This window comes from Orbicella franksi, chromosome 11 (genome assembly GCF_964199315.1).
Source record: "Orbicella franksi chromosome 11, jaOrbFran1.1, whole genome shotgun sequence".
Lineage (NCBI taxonomy): Eukaryota > Metazoa > Cnidaria > Anthozoa > Scleractinia > Merulinidae > Orbicella > Orbicella franksi.
In genome coordinates, this window is record NC_138155.1 from 19152298 (window position 1) to 19175505 (window position 23208).

The 23208-nt window shown below is 38.4% G+C and overlaps 1 protein-coding gene and 1 pseudogene across 1 annotated transcript; one reads left to right on the plus strand and one right to left on the minus strand.

Moving 5' to 3' along the window:
- Nucleotides 1–877: 877 nt before the first annotated feature.
- On the minus strand, nucleotides 878–2585 carry LOC145503348 (uncharacterized; annotated as a pseudogene).
- An 8804-nt stretch (nucleotides 2586–11389) lies between these two features.
- Nucleotides 11390–15113, plus strand: LOC145503244 (melanocortin receptor 5-like). Its single transcript, XM_081482735.1, has 2 exons — nucleotides 11390–11808; nucleotides 13485–15113. The coding sequence occupies exon 2, from the start codon at nucleotides 13706–13708 to the stop codon at nucleotides 14657–14659; it is 954 nt and encodes a 317-aa protein (XP_081338861.1). The 5' UTR covers nucleotides 11390–11808; nucleotides 13485–13705; the 3' UTR covers nucleotides 14660–15113.
- The last annotated feature ends 8095 nt before the right edge of the window (nucleotides 15114–23208 follow it).

Genomic DNA, 23208 nt, shown 5'->3' on the forward strand with positions numbered 1-23208 from the left:
TTTGTTATTTAATAGTACTGTCCCACAGCCAGTTACATTTTGCTTACTGCTTTTCGTGGAAATGTTTCGATTCTGATCAACTTTCGTGCCAGCCAATAATGAGGAAAAAAGCTTCCCCAAAAGGTTGTCATTTCCGAATATCGGAAGCATATGTCAATTGAATATAATATAAGAAGCGGTTGTACTCACAGCTAATGAGTTCTAGAGTCTCTTGTAAGTTTATTACCTTTAAGACAACCGAGAGCCGATTCTAATCACTCGGAAATAATGATTTAACCGGCCTAGCTAGGACGACTGCACCATAAATTTTCCAAACTGTTAACAAAAGATAAATTACCCGTATAAAATTAAAATCTGAACTGGAAATATGAGTCCACTCAGCCCATCGCACGCAGTCAACAACAACAAAAACAACGACAACATTTTTTTTTCTAATCACAAATGTCGTTACAGTTTTAGTATATTGAAATTTCGGGCAGGTTGTTCAAATAAGGTAACTGTTATCTTTATTGAGACTTCATGAAGGCTAAATGACACGTTATAATTCAATGGATTTGTTTAGAATAAAATGATACATTTGTCTCGTGAAATAAAAAAAATAATAAAAAAAAAAAAATCCACGATCAAGTGCTGTGGTCATGGCCATCCCATGTGTGCAACTCCTCAAATATTACAACGAAATTACAACAATGATATTACGAAGTAGGCAATCAATTTGTTTAAAGTAAATGATCCATTTGTCTTGTTAAATAAAAAAAAAACAACTAAAATCAACGATTGAATTGCTGTTGTCTCCCATACGTGCGCAGCTCATTAGCAAAAGTATTTTAGTACATCTAAATATGTTACAGTCCTTCCTCAAATATTAGAACGAAATTACACTGTAATGATGTTACGCAGTCAAATTGACAATTTCACGGTTTTCTTTACTGTCGTCGCTGTTATTGCTTTTTAAAATATTGCTATTCATGCCATATATAATGCTGTTTTAATTATTGTGGTTGTTATCGTTCATGTTGTTGTTCGGATTTCTGTGGATGTTGGTTTGATCATCAACTTCCTGCGGTGCTTCAGGCGGTACCACAATGCTCCTGATTCTGAAGATTCGCCTTTCAAATTGCTCAGCTTGAGTGTAGTTTTTTTTTTAGCAATATTTCAATGAAGGCTACGCGAAACTGTCGATAGGGTTAATAAACGAGTTGAGAACTGCTATAGACGTCGCACTAAAAAGGGCAATGCAAGTGCTGTTTACAGTTGTGATTTTAGAACTTACAAATAATATTCTTACAACAAGTTGTGGCGAATAACATAACAATAGTATAAAAAGTACAGTAGTTGTTAACTTAAAAGCTCTTTTCTCCTTCAAGAATTTCTGTCTGGCTTCCTGTGAGACTTGCTGGGCAGCGATTTCTTTTTCATGACGACGAATTTCGATGTAAACTGTAACCTGGCAGAAGACTATAGTGGCGATACCAATGAACAAGAAAATATTGCTCAACGTTAGTAAAATATTATTGTTTGTTAAAAGTAAAGGCAAATTTGCCACAACCGCTGTCATCCAAGCCAGACCAGACGAACCAAGTATCCGAGCTTTAGTAACCATGGTTGTGTAAGTAAACGAGTGTTTCACGGCTAAATACCTTTCTACGTTGATCAAGACCAGATGACGGATTGAAGCTCCAGCTATCGACCTGAGCGTAGTTCTCACTATCCGTCGCCTCGCGAAGTATTTGCTAGATGTTTCACCTTGCAAGATTAATATCGTGGACCCGGTAAACACGGGCTGGGCGATTATTCCCACTAACACATCAGTGAGAGCTAAACAGGCGAGTGTAGTGTTGGAGTTAGTTTTCAGTCGAGCTTTGGTTTTCATGGCGATCATCACCAGCGCGTTCAAAATGATGGTGAAGGGACAAGTTGTGGTGTTGACGACTGTTATGAAGATAAGCAGTGCGTACGCCCCAATAGCCGTATGATCTGGACTTCCTCGCAGAAATTCATAGGGTTCACATTCATGGGAGACCGTCCCGCTTGTGGAAGGAGGGCTCAAATTCATGACTTCTCTGTTGTAATGTGTTATGGGATCATGCTTTTAAGAACTTGCTCATTTCTGTCGTCTTTTGTTTAATATATTGTACAGTTTCACCTGTTCACGCTCAATGAATTGACTTTTAAGAAAATTGTATTCTTCAATTCACTTACATTATAATTCACAGAATAACACGAAAGTGAAATAACGAATTTATGCACTGTTTGTACAATTTTAGCGCCAATGGTTTTCTTTAACATTTTGAGACCGTGTTAAAAATGCGTAAATTAAACAAATTAAAGAGGAGAGCTTTCCTTGATTCGCGAAAGGCGAGTAAATCAGAGAAAGATGAAATGCAAATTAATAACCTAAGAGTATTTTTGAACTCATGGACTTCAAATTTAATTACAAAAAAAAAAAAATTTTGATTTTCAGAATTTCTTGCAATATAAACTGTCAATTAATAATTATGCTGTTTAAGCTGTTATAATAAGCATCCGCTTGAGCTGAAATAAGTACGAGAAATAGTCCAACCGATTCTTCTAAAGTCACTCATGGAAAAAGAAAAAAAAAAGAGAGAGAGAAACAGCACACATTTTTGTCAATCTTAAGTCCTACATATATCAGGTCGAAACGAAAACCAGGTTAGTCAGTCCCATAAGATAATCTCCAAGAGCGTTTGCTCGGGCGATGTATGGCAATATCAATTCGTAAGCTTCAAGTATCAAGCGAAATAACAACAATAACAATAAAATAAAAAATAAAAAAATAGAAAAAAATTGTCTAATGGAACGAAACTCCGCCGCCTGTAGGCCATTTCCGAGTTGCTTACTGCCTCTGATTCAATGTGAGTCCTCGTGCAAAACTTTTCTTATGAAAATGATTTTGATTTGCGTGAAAATGAAATTACAGATGAAACGCATTTTCATAACAATGGTTTCGCACTCGGAAATGGCCTGTTGAAGTTTATTTGAGATTCTACCTTAGCATTTGCAGAAATGAAAAGCACCTGAGATAGCAAGTCATGTGACTTCGAGCTCAGTCTTGCGAGCAAATTTTTGGAGGTGTCTTAAAGACTACCCCAAGAAGAATTAGTTGATATATGTGGCAGCATATAGTCCACTACATGATTGGTGGCAGTAGGTGGATGTGATAAGATCCCAACATGGAGAGGTAATTAGAAATAGGAAACGCTACGGTAGAATCTCGCTCAAACTTCAACTTACAGGTAAGTCTCGTTTAATTAGAAAAATTTACTTTGCTTTTGCATTCATTCGCATGAGAGATTTTAGAGCTCCCTAGGGTCCTCAAAAAAATAGGATAGAATACACATTCCAATAGGAACTATCCTGTAACAACGGTTTATTATAATAAACGGGAAACACAGAACTTGAACGCCAGCCAGCTGTGGTCATGAGCTCATCTAATGTGACATAAGCTAGCTTTGCAGAAGGAGTGGCTGTTCTACTGGTGGAATGAGGCTTAAAAAACCGTCAGATGTATTTATTCCAGCATCAAGCATAACCTGTTAAACACGCAATGAAATGGTATCTTTCGTTGCGGGGCCACGAGGCTTGCAATGACAACTTCAAAGTTGAGAACATGTACACTTTATTTGGCAGTTCTTGCTGGTAATATAAATGTGTAAAGACAAAAATATATGGGATTTTATCATGATCTGTTTTTTGAATACAATAGACTGTAAGTGTCTTTACCGAGCACTTCTAAGAGTTGTTTAATCAAGAGGCGACGAGATTTGGAAAAGGTATTCCTCTTATTTTGTTTTGTTTTTGTTTTTTCTGAAAATTACATTGCTCGTGGTGAAAAACAAATCAAGAGTTGGAGCTCAAGAAGAAAAAAGATACAGATATTTTTGCTTGCATTTTTGCTGTTTCAGTGGCACTTGAAATAAAGTTGCGTAAGCTTTGTTTTTCTTCCGGAGGCTGTTTGCACCCGAGGAATTAAATGATTAATTGAAATAAGATCTCTTCTTAGAAGGGAATAATTATATGAAAGATCTTTTATTTGAGGTGGCTGAACACAATTTTTTAAAACCGTGTTTCAATAACCTTTTTCTCTAAAACCCTTTGGGCGCCAAAAATGGCAACACACACGTCAACAACACAAACTTTCGATCTTATGCGCCGTTGCCATGGCAACATGAATAAATAAGAACAGGCCTTTAAAATTGGTTTTGTTTATTGGCAGAAAATCAAGTCATTAAATTTTCTTTATCATTATTAATATTTGAATGCAAAAAAACTTGTAACGATGTTCACAAGTTAAAACTATTTTACATAGTTCAACAGAGAGATCTTTGATTATGCCTTAACTGGAATACCTAGAATTTTCTTTGTTAAATTTGACTGTTTTACTCCAGTTACTTAATTCCTAAAGTATTTTCCTGTCAAATGTCGTGAAATTCTAATGAGTGGTTCTCGAGAAATAGGCGTATTTAGGAGAAAGCTATTCGGTATTCAATCGCAATACTGCGCATGCGCTGCATTTAACTGTGGGCTCTTTGGGCAACAAAGAAAAAGCTGCGAATTGCGGGGTCTTTGTATCGTTATCTTTTCAAACATGCATTTCTCATAAAAGACTAAAACCAAAAATACCCTTATGAAGAAAAATAGCACAGATAGCGCGGTCATTGACCAAATAAAAGGATCGCTGTATCGACTGTAAAATGTTTAAGCAAGCAACCGGAACGATGATCCTGCTGGTATACGTTGGATCAGTAGTGATCTAATCGGCTTCACATATAAAATGAAGAATACAAAAGCAAAAACCGACACAACGCAGGATCATTTTTTGAAGGTGTACACCTTCAAAAAATCATCCTACGTTGTGTCGGTTTTTGCTTTTGTATTCTTCGCTGTATCGACGCCGTTTTTCTTTTCTTTTCTTTTTTTTTTTTTTTGCAATCCTTGTGCGTGATGAATCGCATTAGCAAGAGCGCGCGTGAAAAGCGTGTTCGGCCACCCTAAACTGCGGGAAAAGATATGAAGACATGATTGATCATCGCAGTTATACAGACAGCTGTAAAATTAAGGCCGGAATTAAAAATATCCAGGTTTGAACGGGATTCGAACCCATGACCTCTGTGATACCGGTGCTGTGCTCTACCAACTGAGCTGTCATTTGCTCTGCCAACTGAGCTATCAAGGCAAATGGGAGCTGGTCATTTTGTGAGTTCGTAATTTTCCCCGAGGATGGTAAAGACTACAAGTGAATATATGAAGGATCCTATATTTGAACTGCGGAGAAATTTATGGAAACATGATTGATCTTGTATCTTCACCATCTGTAGTATATTACGGACTCACAACGTGACCAGCTCCCGGTTGGCTTGCCTTCATAAATCGTTATGTTTACTTCTCTAAGTAGTGATTTCTTTGCTCTTATGTGAAAACAATTAAGCAGTAGCCACATGTACGCTTTGTGAGCCTGTTGTTTGTTAAATGCGTTCTTTAATAAATCCATTTATTTATTGCTGAAAAACAAAGAAATGAGATTGGCAGTGAAGGATGTCCTCAGTGTTTCTCGCGGTGAATGCCATCAAAACCGTATTAAGCATAGCAAAAAGACCACGATGAGATCTGAAGACACTCTGGGTTTAAGGTGGAACCAGCTAGCGAAAAACGAGGATGAAAGAGGGGGAAAATGATGATGTATGGCAAGGGTAAGAGTAATAAAGAGGTTTTTTCTTTTGATAATTGTGAAAGCTCGTAGATCTTAGTTATCAGAATTTTCTAAACGTTAATATCCTTTAGACAACTGAGGCATGACGTCATGAAAAGCATTTTGTCTCGGTTAACTGTGCTAAATAAAGTTTCATTCATATATTTATATATTCATTCTCTTGTTCATTCATTTCTTTTCATTATATAAGGCTATTATCATATTGCAAATGAAATAAATGTAGACATGGTATGAATGTCATAATTTTGCCTCCACTACACATCCGGACACACTAGACAGTGATTAAATTGGGTGCGTTGGCCAGCCAAGCCATCGTCCCGTTTATTCCATCTCAGCATATAATACAAGCTATGAATAAAAAGACAATTGCTAAGTGCACCAAAGCCGGACACGAAAACCCTAAAACCAGCAAGTGGAGAAAATTGGGAACGTGTACCCCCGACCAAGGCAGTGGTGCAACCCTCGGGGTTTTAGGGTATCCTTAGTTAACATCAGTACTGTAGAATAATAAACCTAAGGCTTTATACAGCGATATAATAGCAATAAGAGAACTAAATAAACGTACAACAGTGGATTACAACTGATGATATTATTAAAAGGAAACCAAACTTAACCTAAACACGGCAAAGGCTGGCCATAGAATGTCTCACCTCGCCAACTGTCACCGATTACAAACTCAAATCCCACTATACACTACGCACCTCAAACCCGTACCCAGCCCTCTGGTCCGTGCCGGCAAAATAGTAATTTATGCTAATTTAAGATCATCACAAATTACATTTTATAACAAGAAAATCAACGGGGTGAGGCCACAGGTGGCCCAAGCTCGCAAATGAGAGTCGCTGTACGTATTACAGTGAGACCCCAGCCGAACAAGTCCACTGGAGGAAAACAGCCGTAAATTCGCTACAAATGCTCCAGACACCTCTAAATTCCGCATACATTACGGACTAAAGTTCCATTTCTGCATCCGAGGTTCATCTACACTGAGATTGAATGAAAGGCCGCCAACTCCTGCAATAGATCTCACTGAAAGCCGTAAACCAGAGTCGCCATGGATTTGCGTAATTTACGTAAATTCGCTCCCAGTAATAACACAACTTAAAGTGAAAAGAAAGAGAAAGGTCGAGAGACTGTAAATTAAAAGAAAAGGGAAAATTTATAAATTTCACGAATCGAAAGAACCGTGTAGGCCTTTCAACCCCATTTTGCACTGTTAAAGGGACACTATTACGGGCTGCGCATGTGCGAGCTTTCGATCTTGCGTCTGAAAACGTCTGGCAGACCATTTCAATCTAATTTGCGAAATTCAAGATGTCGTCGGCAAGTGGAGAATGCGCAGTGAATGTATCTTGGCCAGTTGAACAACTTATGCCGTGTTTAGACTTGAACGGTTTACTGAGGTACCAGAGTTTACTTACCTAGGTAAACATTTTCCGTGTGTAAACGCTAACTGATACTTTGGCAAATGCCGCAAAAGACAAAAGAAATTTGACCAAGGTAAAAGTTGTAATTACCCTGTGATCAGGCATGGTTACAGTTAGTAACCAAGGTCAAGATGACAGATATATCCGCTTGTGGCAGCGTAATATGTCACATCCCGCGGTGAGCAGATCGTGCGATTGTCACGTTTTCGGCCAAGCGTTTCTATCATGGAAGATAACAGAGAAGTCAGAGAACGATTGGATCGATCTTCGTACGGCGAACAATCCGTCAGGTAAAAGAAGGCATTGTATTTTTCATTTTTTTAGTATTATTTACAACTTTCTCTAGACAAACTTCGATCCTTCGTTGTGTAATAATGGTCGATGTATTTTTCCCACCAGGGAGGATGCTGCATATTCGCAATATCCACGTTTCTTCGCATACAACCACGCGTACTCTGCGTACGATCAACCACCGGATTTCCCCCCGCAATATTATGGAATGAGGTCAGCGCCTATACACATGATGGCACCTTAATTTGCTCCTGTTAATTCACTGCAGTCGGATCCTCCTACAAGTTTTACTAGTGAAGATTAATCAAGCGCTGCGCAGAGAAAGAAAAACCAGTCGATGGACTGAGACTGAAGAAAAAATCTTCATCGAGTTGTTCGGTGAGAACGAAGAGAAGCTTCGCTACAAAGCATATAATTCGCCAGAATGGGAATCTATTGCAAAGCAACTGCACGAGAAATGCAGGCGAGAACACGTTTCAAGCGACAAGACAGCGTCGCAATGCAAAAATAAAATGAGCAATCTCACAAAAAAATACAAAACAACCAAAGACAAACTCCGGACCACTGGATGTGGAAAAGGGAGAGATGTTAAGGGTGACAACGAAGCAGAAGGCGACCTTGAGCTTATGCCTAAGCATTATCAGGACATGGACGAAATTTTCGGCAATCGAGAAGCCATCAATCCTCATAACGTGTTGGAGAGTAGCTCGCCGATCGAAGCCCAGGGTTCCCCACAAATTGATCAGGACATCCGCGAAAAAGAAATTTTGGATTAGGAAGTTTGCGCCGCTGTGTCCGCTCAAAAGAGGCAACTTGTCCAATCCGATGATCTACCTGGCCCGTCTGGGGAAGTAGGCACTTCTGACTCAGAGGAAGACGAGTCACTGACCTTTGCGAAGTCCTTATTCTTCAAGAACAAAGGCAAACAGGGAAAGTGCACAAGTACACCGCAGAGTACTCCAAAGAATACACGAAAGAGTCGAAAAGATGGAAAGAAAGCGGCCAGAAAGAAGACCAAAGCAACAGCAATGGCAGATGAACCTACAGTGCTGTCGTTTATGGAAAGAGCGCAAGAGAGAGACGAGGCGTTTATGGAGCGAATGGCAGAAGCCGAGAGGGAAAGTAGAAGAGAACAACAAAAGTTTTCCATGGATGCGTTAAAGATGCTTGGCAACATTTTAAAGGACGTTGCCAACGGGAAAGAGTGAAGTACAAACCTTAATTTGTTTTATAAGAACATTTTATTCGTTTCAGTTCATTGACCATGATTTCATGTGTTGTGATTAATTTCAAGATCAAGAAAACTATGTAGCAGGACAATGATTCCAGAAATCAAGAATATAAAGAAGGTAAAAATTACCGTTTATGCCAAAAAATTATATATACCTGAGCAATTATTTAAAATTTATGAAAAATACAATTGTCTGTTGATTAATTTTTTGAATTGAAATTAATATACACATACCAGAGAAAACCGTAAGGCAACTTATACGAGTTTTTAAATACAAGAATAATTTGTTTTCAATGCTTCAACAAACTCGTAACATCGGAAAGCTTTTATAACATTTTTAAACCACAGGGAATTAAGTTGCTGATTAATTATACCTCTAACAAATGGAAAGGGACAAAATTTCAGTCCACGTACATTGATCTCCAGTCAATCCACCCGTGTGTTTTCAACTTAAACCAAAATATTCCAATAAAAATAATAAATTTGGTTTCATGTTTGTACTATGACAAATGGTCCATTATATCATCTCTAATGTTCCTTGCGCAAAGCTGCTCATCTCCATTGAAAGAACTTTGATCCATTTCATCGTCATCCTCAACGGGGTCTATAGCGCTTGGATCTCCGACATCTATACAAATATTGTGAAGGACACAACAAGCCATGATAGCGGTGGGGACTCTGCTTGTTTTTTCCTCCTTCTTCCTTGTTTATAGAGACACCTCCAACGACCTTTCAAAATTTCGAAGGCTTGTTCTATAACAACCCGGGCCTGACTGAGGGCACGATTGAAACGTAATTGGCTCTCAGTTAATGTTGGTGTTTGCTTAAACGGCTTCATCAGCCAAACAGACAAAGGATACGCCGAGTCCCCTACCAGATGAGGTCCAACTTCAGAACCCCCAATTCTCTTCGAAGGCGCGTTTAGCCAGGTACCTTGATCAATTTCTCTCGCAGTTTGCTCAAATACGGGCGTCGTGAATACTACCGGGGTAGCCCGTACTCACATCAAGAAATTTAAAAGACGCATCAGCAACACCTTGGATCACGATAGAATAATCTTGCTTTCGATTGAAGTATTCAATCCGTTCCTTGACAGGCACTGTTTTTAATGCAATATGACTACCGTCAACTGCTCCTACCACTTGCGGGAACGGGGACTTGTTTGTAAACAGGCGAATGCTTTGTAGCACCTCTTGCTCAGTCTCTGCAAATTTAATAAATTCTGTAGCCCGTTTGGCAATTGCTTGACATAAATCGTGTGTTATCAACATAGCTGTACACCTTCCAATGCCAAATTGCAGTCCAGTCGATCTATACGTGTCTCCAGTAGCTAGGCGCAATAACGCTACCGCCACTCGCTTGTTTACATGGATACATTGGCGCAATTTCGTGTCTCTCTTCGTCAAATCCGGACCAACCACTCGAACAATGTACTCAAACGTACGCCTTGATGTCCTGAAATTTTCTTTCCACCAATCTTCCACGAAATCTCCTGACAAAAGGCTCTCAAACCAGAACTGATTTCGCGGCCATGCCCACGTACGCCTAGCTCGTCTGGTATTTTTTAACGCAATTTGGAGTAAAAACATCCGTTTTCGCCTCGACCTCTTAAGGTGTTGTAACATCAACATCTTACGAAATCTTGACGTTTCTGTTTGCGGCTCTTGAATTGAGAAATAAAAAGCAATGGCCACGAAAGCCACCACTTTACTTCTTGAGGCAAGCATGGTTTTAGAATTTCCCGCCAAATTCGATTTCATGACGTAGATAATGCAGCTAGCGGGAGTGTTGGCAGATCAACTTGAGTTATTTGAGCCAGTGTAAACACTGGACGAATGTATAGTAAAAGTAACTTGACCTTAGTAAATTTTTACCTTGGTAAAAGCTCGAATGTAAACACAGCATTAGTGCATTTTGAACACCAAAAAGAAACCTCAAGGGAACGAAGAAAACCGACATCTGAAGCAAAGTATGCGCACACTCCTTCGTATTTCTAGGCTTAAGAATGTAACCGTGTTTCCCACACAAATCATTTTATTTCGACTTGAGCCACCTGTGGTGAGAAAATGTTGGTCTTTGAAAAGCAGCCAAATGTGTGGTTAAAGTTTTATTCACTTCAGCAATGGTATAGCTGCTGGCTAAAAATGATCCATAATTATTTCTATTCAGATTATATTTAGCACCCGTAGTTGTTGACAGCTTAAAACGTGCATACATCACTAGCGACAATAGTGAACAGGTAATTTGGCCTGGCTTGTTGCTACTTCCAGAGGCGATTTGGTAGGCTCAGTTGTTAAAAAAAAAACCATTGGATTTTTCTTCGTTTCAGTATCTCCCTGTCTGAAAATCACTCAAAGGTGTTTTGCCTATCTTCTTTAACATGTGTCGAGCAATGAAGCATACCGTGTTCGAAACAATTTTATGCGATTTTAAAAATAATGTTGACAGATTGTTGAGTAATTTCGGTACAGATATTTAGTTAATTATTAATATCCCCTTAAGTAGCTTTCGTTTTGAAGCAATGTTTCCCTATGAAGTTTCTTTGGAGATGAAAAAAAAAGCCTTAATTTTTTTTTTCACTGATACCAGGACGAAATTTAGCTCCACTTTTTCAAGAGCAAACTTTTTCTGTGATACAGCCTTCAAAATACAGCAAAGGGAATTGCCTCCTGAAAAAGAAAGAAAAAAATTACGTATGAAAAACAAATATTGTGCGTTTGCGATACCCGATCCCTTAATTATTGTTGACCGATTCTCGGCCGCTGTCGATCATAAAATAATTAATAGCGTCGTTTCATCGCAAATTATCCAAACAGTAATAACACCCTATTAGTGCTTTGCATTTACTCTAGGCAGAGCTGAAATGCTTCAATTTGTTTTAATCTTAAAAACCAGTAAGGATATGTTAGAAACCCATCAACTGACAAAGGAAATGGCTTTTATTAAGATACCCATCCATATATAAATAGCTGCTGACGTGCATGAAAGCAAATTGAAACTGCCACCTGTCAATATTAGAATTTGTGATGCAAAGAAGGCGCGCCGAGCTAAAGCACGAAACGTTTCTATTAACAAAGGAAAACAACCTAGACGAGTATAACAGCCTTTTTTTGCTGAACTGTGAAAAGGTAAGTGAGTTAATTATTTATGGCAGGTGTGGGTAAGTGCGCTGCATAACTTTAAAAAAACTTCGATGGTGAGAATTTATTCACGATGAGCATCCAGACACGTACAAATTGTTTTTTCGTTTTGGTATCTTCGGAAAACGGGTAAAAATAGTATAATCTTTCTGTTTGAAAAAGAAAAGAGAGAAAAAAGTATTTTTTTCTTCATACCTTATTTATGACGTGAGTTCGAATTTGAGAGTTAGGCTCCTCATATATCACCATTGGTTGCATTTAAGTATGAATACGATTAAAAATGTTTGAATGGACATGAAACGTGGTATGTTGCAGTCACTAAGTATGGCTGACCATAAAGCAATTCTCCGCGTCCAATAGAGCATCGAGTTGTCAAGGTGTTTTCGATAAATAATGAAGGAGGAACCTTCAAGGGAGGAGTGCCGAGCTGTCTACGGATCTCTTAATTTAAATTTCCATACTTATTGAAAAACAGGAAAAAAAATCATTACTCGATAAAACGATATCAACTTGGTATCGCGCCCCATGTTGCACTTGGCGCGCGAAAGTTTGCGTTATAGCTCGTCCAAATTAAATGACAAGTCATTACAACACTGGTTACCATTCACATGAAGAACGATAGTGCAACGGACCACGCACTACCAACAATTTTCATTTATTTATTTTTTTTTTTTTTTCATTTAAGCGAAAAAACCACCTCCATAGATCAATTTATTATGCCGAATAATAAAGTAAGGGGATGGCATCTTTTTTTGCAAAAACTTGTTTCGGGTCCCATATTTTAATGAGTTTGAAACGGATCCTTATGAAACTTCGCAAATTTACATGTACAGTACCGCTTAAAAGTAAGTTACCGCGGTCTATAGAGAGACATCTAATTTCTCTCGAGATGCGTCTCGTTTCATTCGAGTCTTTTCTTGTTTGTCGCGAGTGCACTAGCCGTAAGTACTTAAGGTTTGCATTGTAGTAACACACAAACTTGCTTTGACAAATTGCATCACAGGTTAATTTACACGTGTGGTGAGACTAAGACACGATCATTGTTTGATATTGCTCATTTACGGTAGCCAAACGTTTGAAAATTGTAAAGCGAGACTTTGTTTGCACGTCAAATCGCGCAGCGACACTTATTCTTTGATAGAATGAAAAATCGGGAAAGCGTGCTATCTTCAGGAAGGTCCATTACATCATCGCCAGTTCTGTATGTCCAACTTTCTTGGAAGAGTACTGATTGATGTTTATATAGCGTGCATAACTACAGATTTCTAGGTGTATATATCACTTTGAAGTGTCCTACCAGTAAAGTCAGTAAATATACGTGCAAGTTTGCGAATGGGGCGTTAAACAACGATAAGTAAAGCGAAAACTCTCGTAAAAGACGAAATTGTTCATTAAGGAACCAGCAAAAAGACCCTGTTTTAAGGGATTTTCTTTGCTGTGCATGTAGTACATGCCTTTTCGCCTCAAACAGCTAACAGCTTACAACAAACAAGACTAAATAAGACAAGTTCATAAAATTGCTCAAAAAGACAAATTTCAGTTCAATGCCTTAAAACTTTAGGCAAGGGGATCTCAGTGGGTGTTTACAGGAGCTCTCAATGCATGTAGCTATTCCTTAACTCTAAATTTTGTGATTTACATACTAAGTGCTTTATATTCATTAGGAAAGAAAGCCAGAGATTGTTGCCAACACTGACCACTGCCACAGGCCAATCTAAAGAAAGGTGAAGGAGATAGGAAGTGGCTCATTTTTGTTTAAACAGCCTCGATACAGACAATCAAGAAAGAACAAGAGTAGTAAAACACTCCAGAAACCTCGCAAAGATTAAAAGCAACTGGATGTAACAAGGAAGAAATCTTGGCACGTACATCCGTATACCACTAGATGAAGATGGTGAACCTAACCGTGAATGACAACGAGACAGCGATTCAAGGTTTATCTTGCAGTACAAGACTTCTCGACGTAAATCAAAGGATAATCATTTCTGCATTTAATATTCCTCTTTCCATCACTGCATTTCTGGGGAATGTTCTGATCATCATTGCTCTTCAGAAGCCGTCGTCCCTTCATCCATCATCAAAGCTTTTGTTTGGTTGCCTGGCAGTTACCGATCTCGGCGTTGGCCTCGTTGCACAGCCTCTTCGTGTTATCTATCTGATGTCCACAGAACAGTCCAAACTTTGTCACTATGTTTGGGTCCTTTACAATACCTTAGGTCTCATTTTCTGTGGAGTGTCTTTGTTGACACTGACTGTAATAGGTATCGACAGGCTTCTCGCTCTGATGTTGGGGCTACAATACAGGCACGTGGTGACTTTAAGGCGAGTATGGGTAGTTGTTGTTAGTCTATGGCTCTCTATAATTGCCATTGTAATTATAATCTTTTATATCTTTTCAATCAGTGATTTTGTCGTATGCACGATCTTACTGCTATGTATAATAATTTCAACTTGCTCTTATACAAAAATATATTTCAAATTACGACAACATCAAGCTCAATTACGGAGTCACGCTCACCAAGGACGACCGAACGGAGAAAGCTCAGGACAATCCAAGAGATCTACTCCACTGAATATAGCACGATACAGAAAGTCAGTATGCAGTGCATTGTGGGTACAAGTGACGTTAGTGGCCTGTTATCTTCCTTTTGGTGTCGTCATAGCTATATTTGCTGTTACTGGACTAAATACGCCATCTATTGACTTAGCTTGGGAAATAACAGTTGTTATCGTTTTGCTTAATTCATCCTTAAACCCTTTTATTTACTGCTGGAAAATTAAGGATATAAGACTGGCAGTGAAGGACACCATCAGTCGTTTTTGTTGTTGCTCAAGGTAAATGTCTCGAAGACGTACGTTGATAAGGGTAGGGAAAAAAGATCACTTATGAGCTGAAAACACTATAATTATTTGGCGCATAATGGTGTCGGGAATGGGCTAAAACTTAATTGAGAAATAAAGGCTTTGTAGTCTTAAATCAGTTCTGTAGTTTTTCTGACACAGATTGTTGACGATTGTTGGTCACAGATATCTCATGATGTATGATATTCCCATCTGTATCTTTTCTTTTGCAAGCAATCTGTGTCTGTGAGGGGTTTTGGAGATGGAAGACAGTCTTGATGTTCTCTCATCCTACACAATGATGAAATAAATAGGGTTCACTTTTTTTCAGTTCAGTTTACACTAACATACAGCAATAAAGAATCGATTCTCGAGAGTTTGTTTGCGTTTCTTGTTTTATTTCATGTAACACATCACAAAATGTAAACATTTTGTGTAACTACTTACATGAAGTAAATTTAAAGTTTCAAAACAAAGGCCATTATGGATGCGAGGCGGTCGAAGCTTCATGATTCGCTCTTTCTCATACCACTTGATGAAACAACCTCGCAGCTGTAAAAATCTATGAGGCCGTTGAAAAAAAGAATTTGAAAGGCCTCACAGATAAGTTATGGGGCTCGTAACGAATAACATTGATTCGCATTCCATCGAGTGAGATTTTAAAATATGTTTACAAACATCAGGGTGCTGAGACTGCGCAGCCGACGGACTGGAAATCGTCTTAAATTATTGTCAAAAAGTAGGCCATAATCGTATTTTCTGTATAGGGAAGATACTTGTTTAAAAACATTGTTTTTGTTATTTAAATGTTCAAAACGTTAATCAAAAAGTCCTTTGTTTCACCAACCAATAGTTCTCTGGTTGGCATATTAATAACAATACCGATAATGCGAGAATAGTCTATTTAAAACGACTGTCGATCATAAATAATCCAAATAGTAATTTTACCCTTCTACTACTTTGCATTTATATTAGGCAAAGTTCAAAGGCTTCAAATTGTTTTAATCTTTAATAAAAACTGAATAGGGATCTTATATATAATGATAAACAGCCCATTACGGATAAATTAAAGGAAATACCCTCCAGGCCCGATAACGTACCAATATATAATTACCTTCAAGTTTGAAAACTAATTAAGACTGCCACCTGTATGTAGACTTTAGAATTTGTGATGCAAAGAAGGGCTCTGAACTAAACACGAAAAGACTGTTAAAAAAGAAGAACAAAGTGGACAAGCTGACAGCTATTTGTTCTGTGAAAAACTGTGAAAAAATGAGGGACTTAATTAATTTACTGCAGGTTTGGGGAGTCTGCTGCATAAATTAAATATTTATTATATGCGGTTCATTAAATTAAAATCATAATCCGATGTTTTACGATGTCTTTTTTTTTCGGTTTTGTTATTATGGGAAGAGGGGTTAAAGTTAGAAAAATCTTTACTTCTAGAGCTGTAAAAGATCAGAGATGAAAACGTTTGTCCTCTTCATAGGTTATTTTTTAATTAGGTTTGGATCTACATTTATTAACACTGGTTGTATTTTAGGCCTGGTTCATACGTCGCATTTCTGTCGTGTCGAATTCAATTCAATTAAGGTGGCCGAACAACACAATTTTCGCGTGCGCTCTTGCTAATGCCATTCAGCGCGCGCACAAGGATTACACAAAGCAACAAATGGCGTCGATACAGCGATCATTTTATCTCGTCAATGCCCTCGTTGTCTGTGCCTTTTTTCTTCATTATTGAACAAAGTGAATTTATGGCTTTACTCTTTTATTAAAAATGTATGGTAGAAAAGATAACTACGGAAAGAACCCAGCAATTCTCAGAACCCAGTTAAATGCAGCGCATGCGTAGTAAGGCAAAAAATTGCGATTGAATGTTGAATAGCTTCCTTGGAAAAACACCCATTTCTCGAGAACCACTTGCTAAAATTTCACGAAATTTGGCACGAAAATACTTTAGAAAACAAGTAACTGGAATATTTAAAAAAATTGGAAATTTGACAGAGGCAATTCTAGATATTCCAGTTAACCTTCTACAAGCGATGATTAAAGATCTCTCTGTTAAACTATTGTTAAAATAGTGCTAACCTGCGAGCATTGTTACAATCTTGTTGCACGCAAATGAAAAATAAAATCTAACGACTAGATTTTCTGCAAACAAACAAAACCGATTTTAAAGGCCTGTTCACATTTATTCATGTTGCCATGGCAACGGTACATCCGTCAATTCAGCTAACAAAATCCGAAGTTTGTGTTGTTAACTTGCGTGTTGCCAAAAAAAATCTTCACTTGTCGGCTAGTGTGCGGTGAATTCAGACAAGTCTACGACAAGATCGGGTCTTGTCGGGCGATATCTGACAGTGCTAGATCTCAAAACCTTGGCTAGTGTGCGGTAGACCAAGACAATTTGTCAGGGCTCGTGCACCCCTCGACCAATTAGGAAATGTCATGGGAGTCACGTCAGTGGAATAGGCGCCATCTTGATTTTGGATGACTCGGCCCCAAGTCTTTACGCGGTTAGTCGCGACAAAAAATCGGCTAGTGTGCGGCAAGCTAATGGCCCGACACATTTTAACCTGATTTGACCCCGACAAAAAATCTGCAGTTCTACGACAAAAAAATCGGTTAGTGTGCAGCAGCCTTAAGGTATCGGTAACACGCAAATGTCCAATCATTGTTGAATAAGCTGTATTTATTGTAAAATTGATTGTAAAACTAAGGACATGACGCTATAATTTCTATCGATCCCAGCTGTCTTTTTGACTTATTTCCCACGATCCGGAACAATTCACTAATAATAATTTGCATTCAGAAACGATTCAAGCCTTGGTTCCTTTAGAACAGCTGTGGTTCTTCGTAAAGAAAGTTCCTTAAAAGAAAAATCACGGAAAGAACTCCGACTACTAACTCAAAAGGCGAGTACACAACTCAGTAATTGCTCACAATATTAACTTGATAAAATACATTGTTAAGTGTTCAATTGGGATAGGAATAAACTGCGACGGTTACTTCGCCCCCACACTGAAGAGCTCTCACTGAAACGGCACGAAAATCGTCATGGATAGAAGTGAACAACATTTCCCAGAACACGGTGTTCATTTGCTATGTGTCAGCATAGGTTTGCAAGCGATGTTAGTGCTTTGCACTTGGCAAATTAATAAACTGTTTTCGACCTTTTAGCGCGTAACAGTATTTTGGCAAGCCTGTAGGGTGCTTCAAAATCAAATTGAGAGGTAAAAAAATTTGCAGCTATACTACACATTGATAATACCCAAAAGAATATATTTGTTATCCCATGATTTCCAAACTTCGAACAATGTTTCCTTTGATTCCTGGGTTACCAAATCCAGGTAAAGACTTCACTTGATATAAGCTCGTACCTTCTTGTACCTTCTTAACTTATATTCAGCTGAGTGAAAACATGTAGGGTTAAGAAGTTACTCGTAGAAAAAAGCTTGAGACTAAATTATTATCATATAGTGTCCTTTGATTAGCCATTGTACGTTAACAACGGTATAGTGTAGCCAATTAAAGTCAACATCTTCGACTAAAGGCAAATCACTGGAGAATTCGATTTTATTTAAAATTTTTCACTTAAATTTAATTTTCTTGCGTTAGTAATATTTCAAAACGATGGGAAATTATAATAAACCTTTACCTATATATATTTTATATCGTTATAATCCAAAGCAAATTATCGGGCATAATTCATAACAGATATTGCCCCCAAAATTGCCTTATGCACCAATGAGCACTTTCCACATTAAATAACGGTTACTGCGTGGCGAATTTTCTTTGACACGTTAAAACGCTTTTTCTGGTGAAAAACACTCGAAATGAGATTTTAGTATGTTGGGCGAAAAAATTATGTGCGTTTAATCACATCAGTGAACCAGAAATTAAATCGCACAATTATGTTCAAAGTATATATCTTTGAACTCCTGGGTAAATATCTGTTAATGTTGCACGCCTACGTAGATTATTAAATAAGTCTGAATTTGCATTTTAATCTCCCCGAAAAGAAGATCACGTAAATGTCTACCGCTGTGAAATTTAATTTGTAGATTTCACTTACAAAAAAAAAATGTTTTCTCTGTTACAGACATACCGAACTTTTTTGATTTCTGCATAAAATTTCTTCTTTAGCCTCAATTTTTGGTTAATTTTCAATTCGCGCTGCCGTGCAAATTACTGGGGGCACGTTCGTTAGCCTTGAGATAATATTCAATTCTCAGTCATAGATGCAGCGTAAATACTTTATTACACTCGGATTTATATGATAAACTAAACAATTTCATACGGTAATACGTTCTGTTTTTGTTCTTCAGTTTCTTTTTAACTTTTTTTTCATTATTACTGATATACCTTTCACTACTTCCTTCCCATCAGAAAAAGGACTGAACCTATGTTACCATCCCCTGGATAAGGGAACAGGCGAGCGTTGAAAAACAAAAGTCTTCTTGGTTAGCCATAAACTCAAAAACAATCCAGGGATAAAAAAAAAAAAGATAAAGAAACATTTACACCTCTACTAACCAGCTGGAAGGGACAAAAACATGGCGAACTTATCAGAAGACAGAAACCGCACAGTAACCCAAGACCTATTTTGCACGACCGGTTCTTACGCAGCATATCAAAAACTACTTATTTCAGCAGTGCACATCACTCTATCTATCACTGCATTTCTTGGAAATATTTTGATCATTATTGCACTTAAAAGGGTGTCATCTCTTCGTTCACCATCAAAGCTCTTGTTAGGTTGTCTCTCAAGCGCCGATCTCTGCGTGGGTCTCATTACACAGCCTCTTTTCGTGGCTTATATAATGTCTCCAGAACAAACCATGCTTTGTTATTATCTTTCAATCCTCTTTAATAGATTGAGCATAATTCTTGGCGGAGTATCTGTGTCAACGCTAACTGCGATAAGTGTGGACAGACTTCTCGCCTTGTTGTTGGGGCTAAGATACAGACACGTTGTGACATTAAGACGTGTGCAGAGTTATGTTGTTATTAGCTGGTTTTTCAGCATCGTCACTACATTGACATCCAGTTACGAAGCGCGAGTAACGCTATCGATCACATTTTCAGCGACAATACTATGCATAGTTACCTCGATCTTCTCTTACACAAAAATCTATCTGACGCTTCGCAAGCATCAAGCTCAAGTGCAAGGGCAGGCTCACCAAGGACAACCAAACGGAGGAGGAATGCCACTGAATATAATTCAATACAGAAAGACAGTGTCTAGCGCATTGTGGATACAGATAACATTAGTTGTCTGTTATCTTCCCTATGGCATCGCGGCTATTTTTGTCATCAATAAATCACGAACGCAATTTCTTGATTTCGCACGGGAACTAACACTATCTCTGTTTATGCTAAACTCGACCTTAAACCCACTCCTCTACTGCTGGAAGATAAAGGAAATAAGACAAGCAGTGATGGACACGTTCAGACGGTTTTCTTGTTTCTCGACGCAGCTGCCTCGTTGAACGTGAAATTCGAGGAATCAAATCAATTGAGAGATCGTTTGTGGTTTTGTGTGTAGGAACACAATAACTCGGAACCCTATTCAGAACCGAGAGACCGACTCGAGACCCGGGGGTGGGGGAGAAGCACTCCTATATAAGAATGTCGTGATCTTCGTTGAAAAATTGGAATTAAACCCCTAAAAGAGACCAATCTGGGTGTGGTTCAAGCGTTATTTTATCCCTAAAAGATTCCGCTTAAAACGTTATAGCGCGATTACCAGCCGCTGTTCTGGAAAAAAAACAATCCCAATTCCTTGAAACGATAGCAACTTTGCTGGACTTTGTGCGCCAAAGATAATCATGCAACGCTTGATACCATTCGCGTAAAGTTTGACGATGTCATAATTTTTTTTTTTTTTTTCATCTGAACAAACGAAAAATCCATGGACCATTCACCATTCCGATTATAGAATATCTGCCAAGTTTTACAAAAATCCGATGTAAACTCGTGAAAACACGGATCCCCAAACCAAGCCAGTTTTACATAGATATGTATGTCAAAATCAACGTTTGTAACCAGCATAAGCGACTCTGTTTGACGAGATTAGTGCATGCCTTTTTGTCTCAAACTTACTGCAATAAGTAAAAGTCGTTGCATCTAACATATTATAAGAAACGAGACTAAATAAGCCACGAACAAATCAACTGATGGTAGATACTCAAAAGAGAAAATCTCAATTTGTTGCTTCCTACATGTATAGGCAAGAGAAGCTCACCGGTGGTCCAGTTGAACTCTGAATGTCTTTTTCTTAGCTCTGAATTTTGCGATTGCCGAACTAAGACTGCTATATATTCATTAGGAAAGTTACACTAGCTGATTATCACCGGAAGCCAATTTAGGGGAAAGTCGAGGAAACAGGAAGCAACCTATTTCTGTTTAAACAGCCTGATAAAAACACTCAATGCAAGAAAGGAAATAAAAATGTGTAAGATAATCAAAAAACATCGCAAACACTCAAACCAACTGAATGTACTAAAGAAATTATCTTGGCAAGTACCTCAGTATATTACAACAGGAGAGATTATGATCTTGACCACAAGACGATGATTGTGAACCTAACTGTGGATGAAAACGAGACAGTAATGGAAGATTTGTCTTGCAATACAAGACTTTTAGCGTGGATCAAAAGATATTTTTTTCGGCTTTTAATATTCGTCTTTCAATCGTTGCATTTCTAGGGAATGTTCTCATCATTTTTGCTCTTTAAATTTCGTCCTCCCCTCATCCATTATCGAAGCTTTTGTTTGGTTGTCTTGCAATCACCGATCTCTCTGTGGGTCTTATCACGCAGCCTCTTCGTGTTACACACCTCATGTCTCCAAAAAATTCCAAAGTTTGTTACTGTGCTTGAAACATTTAAATTACCTTGGGTCTCATTTTATGTAGAGTATTTTTGTTGACACTGACTGCCATAAAAGTTGACAGACTTCTCGTCCTAATGTTGGGGCTAAAATACAGACACTTTGTAACTTTAAAGAGAGTATGGGTCGTTGTTGTTAGTTTTTGGCTTTCTTTAATTGCCATTATTATTATAAAAAAGTAAGTAAGTATGTAAGCAAGAAAGTAAGTGAGTGAGTGAGTGAGCGAGCGAGCGAGTGATTGCGTGTGTGCGTGTGTGAGTGAGTGAGCGAGCGAGCGAGCGAGTGAGTGCGTGCGTGCGTGCGTGAGTGAGTGAGTGAGTGAGTGAGTAATAGTAATGTTAATAGTATATCTTTATTGCGCCGTACTCTCCAAAGGGAGGTATTGGTCTAGTTACAATAAAGGTTTCAACGTTAACTAATAACAATACAAAATAATATTTACCATATCCGTATACAATAAATTGGGAAACTCATAGTGTTAATTATTTTTGTGAATTGAGAATGTCTTTTCTTTCTTTTTTTTTCTTTTCTTAAAACATTAAATGGATATATTTACCTATTAATTTAGATCTAACCGTGTTTTCTGCTCTAAGTAAATACTTTGTGTTCTCGTTATCACTATTAATGTCACAAGATTCTCAACCGTCCCTTTTCACAAACGTACTACCCACGAGCCTTCGCGTACTACTCTCCTCCCCTCCCCCCCCCCCCCCCCCAGTTCTCGGTTCCGTGTCGGCAAATATTAATTTATGTCAATACCGATTATCACAAATTACATATTTTGCCTTCACTACACAACTGAACACACTCAAAGGTTGAGGCATGGGCGCGTTGGTCAGACAGGCCCAGGATAGAAAGCTAAAGCTAGGGCTTGAGCTCACAGAGACAGAGCCTTAGAAACTTCTAGCCTACTGGCAAGAGAATCCTTAACATAAGTGTTCTTCGCTGTGATTGAAGCCCAGCGACCATGGCGCTGAAGATTCCTCTCAGAGACACCAGAGCTGGCAGCTAAAGTAGCTCCACCTGCCCTAGCTGAATGCTAAACTTAGAGATATCTGGTACAATATTAGCGAAAGACTTTTTAAAAGACTGCCTATAAGTAGAGTAACTAATCGGCTTGTTTATAGAGATAAGACTCTCATAATTGCCTGAAGCTGAAATGGCCCTAAAAATGATACTCGTCTGAATTTTCTGGAATCTGGGCCTTATGCATATACAGCTTAAGTAAAGAACACGTACCCGTGGTAGACGAGGATTCAGCGATAACGACCGATCTACCCTCCCTCAGTTGGTCCGTCTTGCTTTTCTCTATGCTGATTGTAAGGTAACCCTCGTTAAACTGAACATCACTGCTACGAATAACGCATAACTTCTAAGAAAACCGGAAAATGCGAGAATGAACATAGCTAAATCTCTTAATTGTAGAAGGTCTTCTAGATTAGTCTCCGCAGCAAGAAGCTTGAGGTGGTGAACGTCCAGGGGCTCCTTCCTATTGACTATTGGCTGACTGGCAAGGCGAACAGCTCCTTCTTTTACGGCCATAACAGTAGGGTGTAAATTTGGTGAATCGACGCCTGCAAGAAGATGTATCCACTTGAAAGCGTAGAAGGCACAGTTGACAGTAGCGACGGACTTTGACGACTCGAGGAGG